Below are 14,131 nucleotides of genomic sequence, written 5' to 3'. Positions count from 1 at the left end.
CCACAAGGTGGCCGCACCCCTTAGTGGCCGGCGCCCCCTCTCCCAAACCCTAGCGGCCCTCTCTCCTCCACCACACCCCGCACGCTTAGCGAAGCTCCGCCGGATTTCTCCACCACCACCGACACCACGCCGTCGTGCTGTCGGATTCAAGAGGAGCTACTACTTCCGCTGCCCGCTGGAACGGAGAGGTGGACGTCGTCTTCATCAACAACCGAACGTGTGACCGACTACGGAGGTGCTGCCCGTTCGTGGCGCCGTGATCAAGATCTTCTACGCGCTTTTGCAAGCGGCAAGTGATCGTCTAGCGCAGCAACAAGAGCCTCATCTTGTAGGCTTTGGAATCTCTTCAAGGGTGAGACTCGATAATCCCCTCGTTGCTACCGTCTTCTAGATTGTATCTTGGCTTGGATTTCGTGTTAGCGGTAGGACATTTTTTGTTTTCTATGCTACGTTATCCTACAGCAACGACCTCAAGAACGATTGTTGGGTCGCCGCTCTGGCCACAATACAAACCTTGCCAAGATTTTGGACAACTTTTCCATGTCCAATGCATACAATCTATGCTTCCTAGCATGCCCGGCCACCCCCGTTGTTCGTTCTCCGCCATTAATCTTGCGGTATCTTCGTCATTGGGAGCTCGAAGATATATCGGCCCATACACGCGCATCATAACCTTGCAAAAACGTCGGACGGACTCCAATGTCGTATCCTCACCTATGCGAAGTTACTCATCGGCATAGTCCGCCGGAATGCCGTATGCAAAGGTGCGCATGACGGCGGATATTTTCTGGTGCGCGCTAAATCCCAAGAGCCCGGCGGCATTCCTTTTGCGCTTGAAGTAGCGCGTGTTGTCCTCACATTTTGACGATTTTGTTGAACAAAGATCGCCGCATTCGGTACGACGGCAAAAAAGATGGGGCGGGTATGTGGGTACCTCGGCAAAATAGTCGCGCATGTGCAGTGGCCGAGGGCGGTTCCGCGGGATGCACAACCGCCCCATGGTCGAGCCCTTCCGCTTGTTCGGCCGCACGTCCGTGGCCGCCGCCGCGAGTATCACCGCCATCTGCTCGAGGTCTTCGTCGAGCAGCTCCTCCAAGTCCGAGTCGTCGGAGGAGGACGAACCCTCCAACAAAAACAGCGCGAAAGGGTCCATCTGCAAAGGCACAAAAACCGCGACAAACCATTAGAGCTACGGCGGCAGATCCGCGGCTGCGACGAGCTTGGGAAAATCTTACCGGTGAGGCGTGCGCGGCGGCGTCGATTCCGGCCGATTGATGCCCGATTCGCGCGCGCCGGCGGGCGGAGCGTACGCGGCGGGCCCGCGCGCGTGCTTCTACCGGTCGGAATCAGAGGGGAAGGGTGGGGGAGGCTGGGATCTGCGGCGGCGGCGACGACGGTTGGCGGGAGGAAGAGGGGAAGGGGAGAACTGAAACTTCCTTCGCGCCAAGGGGCGGAAATGAATGGAGGCCAGCCTCGCACAACCCCTCCGAACCGGGAACTTGGGGGTCACCGGGGCGGCCCGGATTTTTTTTGGGGAATGGGGGTCCGTTGCGGGATCTGAATGGTGCGTTTTTTGCCCTCCGGACCAGAAATCAGCGGGTTATTATGCGGATGGAGTCGGATGAGATCTGCTAGAGATGCTCTTAAGCTGGTTAGCTGCTTTCTCCATCAACAATGGTCAACTATGGACTTGGGCCCATTGTCAATTTTTTTATACTCCTACAAAAAAGAGGTTATAAGTAGTAAGAGGACCATCAAACCTCACTCTATCTCCTCCCATCTCTCCACCTCCCTCAATTTTAATTAATGTTCCATAATACAGAATTCTAGACCCCCAAAGCCAAAGAAAACAGGAAGAAAGGCAAGAGGGACAACATAACCTTCATCATCATCATTCGTATAGTTATATTTTGTAGAAAACAGAGATCAATTAATCCGAAGGGAAGAGAACCGAAAGGAGCCAGCGTCGCATAGCGTGGCGTTCGAGAGGCATCGGTGGGAGATGAAATCGCCATTGCGGAGGCTGCGGGGCTTCGGCCACCACTACCCCAGGGAGCGGAAGGCGCACCACCCGCCACCCGCCAAGCTCGACGAGCTGGCCGGCGCCGCTCAGGTACGCCCCCTCTTGTGTGATTTTTTTTTCGTGGTTCCTTGCAAAATCGGCGTCGAAATCGGATCAAAGACGCTGTCTGCGAAGTTTCGATTTTTGGGGCGCATTGTTCCAGGTGGAGTGGGTTGTTCTTGCTTGCTATGATCAAACCATACTACTAATGTGACTCGGGGGACTAATCAACTATATATTCAATTCCATCGGAAGTGATCCGCGTGTGAGATATGGATTTCTCCTGAGAAATTGTTAGTTAATTTCCATGAATTATGAGCACGCTCTCATGTTTTTTCGGAGATACTTGAGTGGAGTACAATGTTAATTGAGATGAAAGTCTCTACGTGCGATGGTTCGGAGGAAATTTTCTTGTTTCCTTGCAAGTAGGATTTTCTTTCAGAAAAATATCGTCTTGTTAGATGGCCTAGTTGTTAGGCTCTAATCCATGACAAAGACACGCAACTTCTGTGCAGTTGCCTTTACGTGTTTGCGCGGAAACCTTTTTTGTCTGGTCAAAGTCTATGGAAGGAAGCGTCGTCTGGAGAAAGTTGGTACTATTAAACAATGCCAACCGTTGGACATAATATTGTCTCAAAGTTCAACACGAAATGCGTAATCTTGACCGGAAATCATGTGTCAGATAGAGTGCGCTAACATCACAGCATCAGAGTTTCTTTCCACTGTAACTTGGGAAACTTATGTTCAACAAAGAACACATGATCGTGAGATTTTATAAAAAAAAAAAAGAACTCATCAAAGTGATTCTTTTTGTTGCCTTGGATTGAATGACAGTATGAATTTTTTTTCTCGAACACACGCCTAGGCGTGCATCATTATATATTAGAGAAAACCGCTGAGAAGGCGGGAGCATACAGGGTTGTAGGAAGGCGTGTGGAATTATGCATTCTGACTTCTAGAAGCTATGCAAAACTAATCTGATAACTCCGTTGTTCCATATGAGCGAAAACACCGAAGAACACTTTGAAATTTAACATTGGACTTGTCCACTTATGTGATATAGGCAATTCTGTTGTTCCATATGAGGGATAAGAACACTTAGAAATGTAGCCATTGAATAGTTCACTTATCTGATAGATATCTCAAATTATGTTGTTCCATAGTTCACTTATCTGATATAGGCAATATAGACTGATGTGATCCAAACCATATCTACTGTATACTGGATAATAACATTATAATGATTGAAGGTGACCAATTTTTTCTTTCAAAAATGGCTCTGAAATGTGTTCTGAACTTTGCTGCAGGATGTGAAAGAAATGAGGAACTGTTACGATGGCCTGCTATCCTCTGCAGCCGCTACAACGAATAGCGTATATGGTATCTACTGGTCTAATACTTAGATACTATATTTCTTGCAATCAGACATTGTCAGTTTCAGCCTTGCAATTGATAGCATGTTTGTCTATTCAATCCATTAATCGATTGTATACATTATGCAGAGTTTTCTGAGGCTTTGGAGGAAATGGGAAGCTCCTTACTTGCAAAAACTGCACTAAATGATGATGATGATGATAGTGGTAGGTGTCTTCTAGATAGATTATCACTGTTTATGGTGTAAAACATACACCAAATCATCAGTAAGCAGCATGCGAGTTATGTCATGTAATCTTCTGGTTCCTTTAAACCATGATCGTTGATGTATTGATGTACTATTTCCATGTTGAAGACGCAACTTGTTTTCTCTGGTCTTAAAATATCAAGCTTTAAGCATGTAAGATAATTTATTTGGTGTGCATTTCACATTCTTTATATTAATCTGGAATACCCGCAGGTAGAGTGCTGATGATGCTCGGAAAGGCCCAGTATGAGCTAACAAAGTCTCTTGATAGCTACGTAAGACTTATTTTGCTAATAGTGCATTAAGAACAGACATTTACAAAGCATTCTTATTTTTTAATTGTCATTAATTAGGATCTATTAAAGCTGACATGATTTTACATTTGGTTATCAGCGTACAAATATTATTCATACAATCACAACCCCGTCAGAGTCTCTTCTCAAGGAGCTACAAACCGTAGAGGTTTGACATTAAAATTTCCTATAAATGCTTTGCTCATTTATATATTCTCATTTGAACTACAAGTGTTATCCACCCGGCACTAGCATTCTATTATCATTTACGGAATGTCTAATCCTTAATTGCTTCATACGAAATAACCTTTTATATGCAGAACAAACAGTTCAGTTTATGTCAATTATGTACAAGGTCCTGACATGCTATACCTTTTGTTTTGTTTATAATGATGCAGGAAATGAAGCACCAATGCGACATGAAAAGGTTCAGACATAACCCACACAATCTTCATTCCCATTCATAATTGAGATTCATATTTCAGATTGCTATTTTTTCATACAGGGAGGTGTACGAAGCCATGAGGGCATCTTATAGAGAAAAAGGGCAGTCAAAGAATTCAAAAATTGACCAGCTCTCCACAGAACAATTGCAAGCTTCTTTTCTCGAATACCAAGAGGACGCTGCACTATTCATATTTCGCTTGAAATCGCTTAAGCAAGGGCAATTCCATAGCCTTCTCACACAGGCTGCTCGCCATCATGCTTCTCAGGTAGGTTTACCATTTTGTTGTTAATTGTCTTCCCGACAGTTAGTGGCACACAATCTAACTAGTTACATGGCTTGGACGTTCAGTTAAGTTTTTTCAGGAGAGGACTCAAATGTCTCGAGGCACTTGAACCTCATGTAAAAGCAATAGCTGAGAAACATCACATTGACTATCAGTCCATCAGCCTTGAGGATAATGAATCCGACAACGACGGTTCCAGCTCATACAAGGAGAGTTGTAGTGATGACGGAGAATTGAGTTTTGACTATGAAATAAATGACACAGACCAGGATTTTATTGCTTCAAGAGGTTCGATGGATGTAAGTTACTTGGTTTTTGTTTGCCTCCGTTTTTTCACAATGTCTCTGCCTCTCATCTAGAGCTTCCACTTTATTACATATAAACCAATATCTTGATATTCATACTGTGTCTCACAACATACACACCGGGTAATAAGATAGTAATGAATTTTGTAGTTGGGTTGATGTCCAACCATATGCTGTTAGGGAAAATATTCAGCTCACACGTGGTACTACAATTTAAACAGAATTACGAATTTGCGCAAGCCAGTGTTCTGGTGTTTCAAAAGGCAGGTTTAGCTAACTAATTTCAGTAAGATTCTTATCTAACATTGTCAACGAACATCATTGTGTGTCACTGCTTTGCTGTTCAAATTAGAGCACGTACAAAGTGCTTAGGAGGTGCTTAGCAAAATAAACCGGCTGTTTTTGCCATGTAGGCAAGCACTGGTGCTTATTTTTGAAGGATTAGTGCTGATTAGGAACCCATGTTTAGGAGGTTCTTATGCATTTAAATAGAAATAACTAATACATAATAATCTAAGCATCTACGAGCAGTTGCTTTGCATCTGAGGAATTACAACTTGTATAGGTGCTTAATTATGTCACAATACTCTCTCTCTCTCTCTAAGCTCGCACACATAACCAGCTTCCATTGCACATGCTCTTGGTATGCTCTGTTCTTCATGATCAACTTAAGTTCAAGAGAATTTCATTATAATTTTTCTGAGAACAAAAAAAAGGATGATGAGTTCAGTTGGCCAATTGTAGAAGAAATTTGATCATCAAATTATCCTTTTCTGTTTATCTTTTATGTTATTCCCGATCAGCCCATTGAACCATCTCAGTTGGTAAATAATTCACTTACAACTCAATTGGTGGTTCATTTCATATACATCTTACTGAATTTTGTCTAAACAAACGTGAAAGTATGATGTGTCAATGGACCTACCCGACCTGGCCCACTTTGCGACCCCCTGCTAGCGTCGTTTGATCAGTTCAATACTTGTTCCGACCCTAGCTTTACAGTGGTTCTCTGGGCTTATTGGCCTCGGAAGCTACTGAAAATATTTTGTTCTATATTCTGCCTAGGTTACTTCAAGATAATATTGTTGTTGCTATAATCCGTTAATATTAATATCCGTGATATTTTCACTCAGCTTGATTCTACTATTTGACTTTTGTATTGTACTGAAAAATTTCTATCTTGTATCTTGGTTACTTTACTTCTATATTCTTTATGTAGTTGGATAAAGGGGAGCAGACAACTTCCCCAGCGCAGTCAAAAGAGATCACACAGGTGAGCTTGCACTGAATAATGCTCATTGGTACTGACCACTGTATTTATCTCAGCACAACATACAAAAAAATAACTTCCGCTGAGTTGGTTAACTTGTGCATAAAAACCCTTCTCCATTTAAGAGTACTTATGAGTTATTTCTCTTAACTCAAGCAACGTTACATTGTGTATTTTACAAACCTAATGAGCTAGGATTGTAGGTTTTAATATGTGGAGTTAGTTTGAAATTCAACCAATAGCCTTGCATCATCCCATGCTTGAAACTGTAATCATTGCCCCTTCACTGATCTCTGCTGCCCTTTTCGGTGTATATTTCATATGTTAACCTTGTATAGATCTTCCCGTGTGCATACTCTGAAGTTCTTCATATTTCTACATGCTTATATGCAGGAAGAAGTGAAACTACCTGAGACAGAAGCAGTAGCTCCACAAGGGAAGCCCGAAATCAGTAAACCTTCAGCTCCAATTTTTGGTGACAATTTTTTTGATCAAACTGAGAGGCTTCGCCAAATGAGGCCATCTTCAGCCAAGAATTCGTACAAACTCCCAACACCAATCGATGATAAGTACCCCAGATCAGCAGTTATTCATAGATCACATCATTCTGCACAGTTCTTTGAAAGTAAACCTAGTGCCGCTGAGAACTTGTGGCACTCATCTCCACTGGCGAAAGATTATAAAGCGAGCTCCATGCATAGTGGTCCCATTAAACTGCCATCAAGTTCCGATTTCAGTAAGAAGTTGAAGAGGGAGTCCTGGTCTGGTCCAATTCCAAGTAAAGCAAGATCAAGCAAGCCCTTCTCTCAATCTGATCACAAATCATCCATGGGCCATCCTCGTGTGATGACATCAAAGTCGTATGTTCATGCTCGGCAGCCATCATCTGTTTCCCCAAAGATGTCGCCACTTTCGACAGTATCCCCAAAAATCAGTGAGCTTCATGAGCTACCTAGGCCTCCAGCCAATGTAGAGCCCCTTCGGCCTTCTGGTCTAGTTGGGTACTCTGGTCCTCTGGTATCAAAGCGTCAAGCTCCTATGCCACCTGCCCGTGTCTCTCTAACAACATCACATACAGCCTCACCGCTTCCACGACCTCCATCCTCCTTGGCTCGAAGTTACTCCATACCCTCAAACAGCAAAAGAACACCCCTCATTACTGTCAATAAGTTGCTGGAGGCTAGAAATAGCAGGGAGAGCAGTGAAGTTTCCTCCCCATCACTGACTCCGTTGTCATTGGCGGATTTGTCCCGCCAGCCAACCACAAAAACAACTACATGCAGCATAAGGACGAAGGGTAAGTGATTATTCACAAATTGGGGCTTTCCACTAGTACCTAAGCCACATCCAGTCTTGTTTTTGCAGCTGATGTCGCGGATGATTTAACTATAGTTTATCTAACCATCATCTCTCGTTTCACTGCAGAAACCTTGTGACAACTACTTGCCAATTAAGGACATTACTTTGAAAATTTTGTATGTAATTAGTAGTGTATTGTAGGTTCTTGCTTGCAATATTCTTTTTCTGTAGGGCCTGTCTGGTGAAAGGAAAGAACTAAAGAATGCGAAGAAATTTACCATATGATATATGGTGGGATTTATATTTATCCCTTGGCTTTAGTTATTGCGATTTTTTAAAAAATATAATACGCGTTTGAAATTTATTTCAAATCTATGACCCAGGCGGTTTCCTGTCGGTCAATCGTTCTGGCAGCCGTCAACCGACAGGGGCGCTGATCGGCTGCCAGGCGGCAGTAGAAATCGGCGCTTAGAGCATGTTCAGTCGCGTCCCCCAAATCGTCCCCCAAACCGCGCCGGATTGAGCGTTTGAGGGACATATTTTGTTCGTGCCGCCTTTGGGGGACGTCGCTCCCCAGCCGCGTCCCCCAAACGCCGCCCCCGAACATTTAAAATAATTTTTCTTGGCATTTTTATTTCAATTTCCACAAACTAATACATAATTGGGAACGTGGTTTACACGAAGACATAGTTTGGAACATGGTTTTCCACAAACTAATACATAGTTTGAACCATGGTGGACACAAATATAAAATATTGCAAAAAAACTAAACCTAACTAGGCCGTGCATCGAAGGTTTCCTGTGTTCGCTGCTAAGAAAGAACACTCGAGGGCACACCCAGTCACCTAAACTGGATAATCCAAAGGGAGGATGGTGCCCTTGTTGGTTCTACCGATGAGGCGAACATCCAGAAACCTCCATGCACGTGTTCGCTGCGAAGAAAGAACACTCAGTCTTCCTCCTCGTCGGTGCTGTCGCCCTGGTAGTCCCGGCGGCACCGCGTCTCGTCGAAGACCTTGACGCTCATGTCCCTGTCGCCGAAGTAGGAGAACAGGAGGATGAAGCTGGCTTGGAGGCTGTGTTTCCGCGCGAACTTCTCCCAGCCGATGTTGAAGTACATCTTGCCGCGCGCGTCATAGATCACGTCGACGATCCACCGGTAGTAGCTGCACGCAGCCTCCCGCAGATGCATCGTGCGCGGGCGATCGTCGCCGGCGACGTAGTCGGCGAAGGAGTCCGGCAGCCTGCGGATGCCGCGCGGGTCGCCCTTGAGGACGAGGACGAACTCGAACCGCACGTCCGGCTCCACGTCCATCTCCGACGATGATGAAGCCGGCGGCGTGGAAGGCGACGGCGAGCGTTCAGCTCTGCCGCGGCCACGACCACGACCACGACCACGACCACGGCCGCGAGGTCGGCCTCCGCCTCTACCGGACATAGCGTCGAGTCTTGTTGAGATGGTGGCGGCTAGGGTTTGGGAGAGAGGCGCTAGGGTTTGTGTGTGAGAGGGATGATGAGAGGCGGCCCTTTTATAGGCCGGAGGGAGGCGGGGGAGCGGTGGCGCACATTAACGCCGGCACGCAGAGCTAGGCGCGACGGGACGCGTCGCTGCGTCGCTGCGGGAACTGCACCGTCGCTACGTCGCTGCGGGAACTGCACCGCCAATAACTTCCGTCGCGAGGTAGGCGACGGTTAGGTTAAAAATTTATTGTGCCGCTGACGAGTCGGCCCCGCCACTCCCCGCGCGCGCTTTTCGTTGTGTCCGGCGTCCCCGGTGCGTCCCCTGTGGGACGGGGACAGGCTCGGGGCGCCGGACACCGTATGGGGGCGCGCCGGACAAAAATGGGCTTTGGGGGACGCGGCTGGAACGGTTTTTTTGTCCGGCGCGCCCCAAATCCCTTTAGGGGACGGTTTGGGGGACGCGACTGGAGATGCTCTTAGTGGACCGATCAGCCAGCAGAAATCAAACGAGATGGAATTTGTGTTTAGGCTGCCCACCGGCGCACTGCTGGCCGATGATGTGCATGATCACCGCACAATCCTGCCTAAACACCGTCCCTAATGCTTAGGGTTCCCGCCTTTGCCTCGCGGTCATTATTTTTCTCGCCACCGCACTCCCGCTATTTTTTTCCGCCACCGCATTCCCGCCATTTTTTCCCGCCACCGCACTCCCGTCATTTTTTTCCCGCCAAATACACCCGCCATTTTTTCCCCGCCACCGCACTCCTGCCATTTTTCCTATAAAAGGCGGGATGGAGACACTTGGCTTCACAACTTCTTCCACCTCTCTTTTTCCTGCCGTCTCACGCTTAGCTAACATGAGTGTGTCGTGCTCTGATCAAGAGTCTAGGCCGACGAAGGCTAAGGCTGCAAGTTTGCCCCCGGGTGTGACAACGGAGCGGTGTTGATGCGGCCATCTTGCGAAGGTTAAGCAGGTGGAGGATTTCTCTGATCAGTTTGGCATGAAAATTTTCATGTGTGCGAACAATGAGCATGATCCACCCCGAAGTTCAGCTTCTTCGTCCACCAGGCCGTTGGTATGTTTTGACATAATTTTATTTAGGCATATTCGTATGTGTTTATGAATGTGGTTTAATGTTACTGTTTGTGTTGCAGTCTCCCTCGCCCTTGTGCAAATAGTTTCACTGGATAGACACGGAGCAGCCGGATTGGGTGCGCCTGGAGGTTGAGGAGAAACACTGGCATGCGTGGGCAAGGTTCTTTGAGGAGGAGCGGCAGGAAAAGACTCATGCTAATGATAAAGCAGAGAGAGAGAGGCAGATCCAGAAATTAAGGGCGGAACAAGCTCAAAATCGCGAGGTGAATCAGAAGAGGATGGATGATGAGGCTGCACGTAGGTTTGCAGAGGAAAAGGTGCGCAGGGAGGTCCGTGAAGCAGAAAGGAAGAGACTAAGGGAAAGACATGCTGAGGAAAATGGCCACGCTGGATGCAGGGAAAGTAGAGTGATGTGTCGTACTGGCTATGTATCTTAATTTCGGTTTTACTTTGTCGTTGTATCTTAAATTCCGCTGTAGCGATAAGTCGTATTTGAATTTCAACTCTATTGTATCTTAATTTCCTGAGATGGTTTAATAAAGTACTATTGATTTAGCACGAAACGGTACACCTTAGTCAAGATACATCGGTAGTGAAACTTAAACACTACAGCATAGTGAAAGATACATCGGTAGTAAAACTTAAACGCTACAACTTAGTGGAAGATACATCTCTACTGACAACTTAAACACTAACAAATCTACATGCCCTTTCCCTTGCCCTTCGACGATGCAGCTCTTTTGCCCTTGCTGCTAGGCTCGAAGTGGTCGTCAGAGTCGACGACCGACGGTGCAGCAGTCTTGCCCTTCGAGGAGTTGGCAATTTTTCCCTTCGACGATGCAACTCTCATGGCCTTGCTGCTAGGCTCAAAGTCGTCGTTAGAGCCGATGACCGACGGTTCAGCACTCTTACCCTTCAAGGAGTTGGCACTTTTGCCCTTCGACATGCAGCTCTCATGGCCTTGGTGCTATGCTCAAAGACATCATCGTCGTCCTCGCTCTCAACCACCCACCGTTCTGGATATTTCAACAACTTTTCCTTTTCTTCATCATCCTTTCATGTTAGTGTCTTCCACTTCTCATTCTACCTGATAAGTCACACCTTATTTCCCGGGGGTACGAGCAAGCATCTTCTTGAGTGGATATCCATAAGACCAAGTCTCAAATTCCCTGCCCACCTTAGGCCGTAAGGAATCGCTACTGATGAACCCCTCGAATGTCTCTACCTTACTCTCGCTCATCACATAGCGGGCACTGTCTAGAAGCGGTTTGGCCATGAATTCGTTGAAAAGATGCCGGAGATTCTTATATGGGGGGTTCATCTTGTAGAGCGAGCACACTGAAACAGAAGGAAACATTGTGGGGTATTTATAGGTTGGAGGAAAGAGTTTCGGCGGGAAGATGTGAGCGGGAGAATAGTGGCGGTGATGTGGACATTACCCTTCGGGTAACCGATATTAGCCTACCTCCTCTGGTCCACAGGGGGTACACAAGGATTTCTGCATCCCAAGATGGACCAACACGTCGGTTGCGGCGATGGAAAGATGAAAGGAGGCAGATTCTTGACAAACAAGGCAAGAATATGCCGTGTAAAGGAAAGATAGATTGGATCTTGTTGTACTCTAGTCGAATCCGTGCAGAACTCTCGGGACCTAGCCTCCTATATAAAGGCCAGGAGAAGGCCTGCCGGGGGGACACACACAATCGCATACACAAAACCCTAGAAACCTTGCCTCCCGACAAGATCACCACCACGCAGTCTATCGACTGCCCCATTGTAACCTTTTTCATCGATAAATCAAGAGCACACAAGCAGGATCAGACTAAGAGTTTTACCTCATCAAGGGCCCCGAACCTGGGTAAATCTCGCCTTGTGTTCGTTTGGTATTCGATGTTTCGTGCTAACTTGCAGGATTCCGTCAACCCTAAGCCCCTCATGGTGGGCATTGCCGAGGAGACCCCTCATCAGATGGCGCCGTATGTGGGAAACCTGCTCGGTCAAGGCACATCATCGACTGTTCCAATCGTGTCGACAACATCCTCGCCGACATCGCCATCACCATTGGCTCCATCATCACCGATCTTGGAGAACTCGATATGCTTCAGGTCCTTCGTGTTCACCCCCACGCCTTCGCGTAGCGTTCGACTTTCTCGGGCCTGCGCGACGGGATGGACATGACGTTCGGGAGCGTCCACCTCAACATCAGCGCTTGTGGCGTTCTGCGGCTTCCAAACTCGATCACTTTGGGCCTCAGAATAGTCCCGACTTCATCGACTGCCACGTCCTCCGCTTCTTCACCAACCGCGGCTAATTTATCGGCTACTACGTTAACACCCACTACATCAGCGACGTCGATTACGTCGGCTCCATCATCACCATCGGTGTCATCATCACGCCGCACCATGTCCACCATGTCCATCGGGTCAGTCGACTCCGACTCATCAGATCTGACGTCCTGCTACTGCATCGACTGCGACACCAGGCAGGAGTCGGCTCGGACGCTCCTCCCTTCGTGTGTGGCATCAAGTACTCCTCTGGCGAAGAAAGCATCGGAAAATGCAACGATGTAATCCCCTTAACCGTGGCACGGTTGGCTCGCTACAAAGTCTACGTCACCATCAACCCTGAAACTGGGGCTGAAGTCCCTACGGGTGAACACACCCCGCACACCAACGTCGAACGGCGGCGAGATGGAGAAGCCAGCGGTAGAAACGTCAACAACACTTTCTCTGTTTCCAGGGAAGAGTGGGCCGCAGCCCGCAACACCGAGATCAACAACACCTGCCTCCCCATCGGTGTATCGGCAGTCACCCTCAACGCCTACCATGCTATCCTCGAGAAGAACCGCTCTCGGCTGGCCAAGGAGCGAACCAACCTCGATCAACGCCAGCAGGCAGCCGACCTATCAAGCGAACGACAAAGTGAACTTTCTTTCCTCAGGAGCACCTCTAAGAGCAACCAGGCCCCCGGTAGGTATCGTCCATGCATCCCACACCTCTCGGAGTCGGACGCGAGAGAGATCACATTGAACCTCTCCATCTCCTTCATGACAATGGATTTAGTGGGCATCCTCAGGCCCAAACAATCAAGGGAGCAACTGCTCACATTGCGGCCTACCTGATCAACAACCAGCCGACACCCAACGATCAGATGGTGCCAGTTCATTGGGTCTCCTTGGAAAGCCTCGGGATCATCGGTGATAAGCTCAAACCCAGGAAGGATAAATATCCACGCCACGGCAGTGGCTCTCGGCGCCGCTCCTCACGATCTCCCGACAGATCTCCACATCGAAGCAGCAGTTCTCGACGATGTTCTTCCCGCAAAGACGCCCGTGACGATATCACGCAGAGCAAAATCGACAAGGCTTGCCGCCGACGCGCCGCACGTGCCGGTTTCGAGGGCGACGATTCTGAGGAATCTCAAGAGCACGATGGCGAACCTCGCGGCGCCGACTGTCTGAGCCATAATGATGTAGCCCTCCAATGGTCAAGACTACACCAAGACCAACTAGTCCCCCAAGTGGACCGATGACGTGCGCACGCACCAAGGCACTTCAACAAGAGGTGAACTCGCTCCTTACCATGCTTGATCCTAACCTCCCTTTGAATGGCTTGCTACCTCATCAAAATGCCTTATGTGTAATCAGGTACATCTCAGAGGAAGACCCCCAAGGAAGCCAAGCCATCAAGGGACGAGAAGAACGAGGAAAAGGAGAGCTGGAGCAAACCGGCGCCAGAACCGGCAGCCCCGGACCCTGCGCCGGAACCATCCCGGTCCGCCGGAAACTAGACCGGTTTCACCGGAACTGCTTACAGTAACACGTTTCGGTAAACCTGAACCTCCACCGGTCCCCTTGCCGAAACTGTTTCGACGCACAGCCCGGCTGTGCCAGTTTTAACACCGGAACTCGTCGATTCTTGCGACTCAAACTGCGATTCTTCCTTGTAATTTACCTATTTTCCCCTTCATACTATAAATACTGCTGGGTCGACT

General features: G+C 47.9%; 1 protein-coding gene across 1 annotated transcript; it reads left to right on the top strand.

Annotated features, from left to right (window-relative positions):
- The first annotated feature begins 1,826 nt into the window (after positions 1 to 1,826).
- On the top strand, positions 1,827 to 7,841 carry LOC124687150 (uncharacterized protein At2g33490-like). The gene is made up of 11 exons (XM_047220973.1): positions 1,827 to 2,113; positions 3,370 to 3,442; positions 3,565 to 3,642; positions 3,897 to 3,958; positions 4,077 to 4,145; positions 4,375 to 4,403; positions 4,482 to 4,689; positions 4,773 to 5,006; positions 6,232 to 6,285; positions 6,676 to 7,579; positions 7,708 to 7,841. The coding sequence occupies exons 1-11, from the start codon at positions 2,003 to 2,005 to the stop codon at positions 7,716 to 7,718; spliced, it is 1,833 nt and encodes a 610-aa protein (XP_047076929.1). The 5' UTR covers positions 1,827 to 2,002; the 3' UTR covers positions 7,719 to 7,841.
- Positions 7,842 to 14,131: the final 6,290 nt, after the last annotated feature.

This window comes from Lolium rigidum, chromosome 2 (genome assembly GCF_022539505.1).
Source record: "Lolium rigidum isolate FL_2022 chromosome 2, APGP_CSIRO_Lrig_0.1, whole genome shotgun sequence".
NCBI lineage: Eukaryota > Viridiplantae > Streptophyta > Magnoliopsida > Poales > Poaceae > Lolium > Lolium rigidum.
This window is presented reverse-complemented; position numbering and strand designations above follow the sequence as displayed.

What these genes read in the sequence shown, in the direction of transcription:
- LOC124687150 (XM_047220973.1), top strand. Translation starts at nt 2,003, where the DNA reads ATGAAATCGCCATTGCGGAGGCTGCGGGGCTTCGGCCACCACTACCCC. An exon ending in CACCAATGCGACATGAAAAG is followed by an intron (nt 4,404 to 4,481) that starts GTTCAGACATAA and finishes TTTTTCATACAG; the next exon opens with GGAGGTGTACGAAGCCATGA. An exon ending in CTTCAAGAGGTTCGATGGAT is followed by an intron (nt 5,007 to 6,231) that starts GTAAGTTACTTG and finishes TTCTTTATGTAG; the next exon opens with TTGGATAAAGGGGAGCAGAC.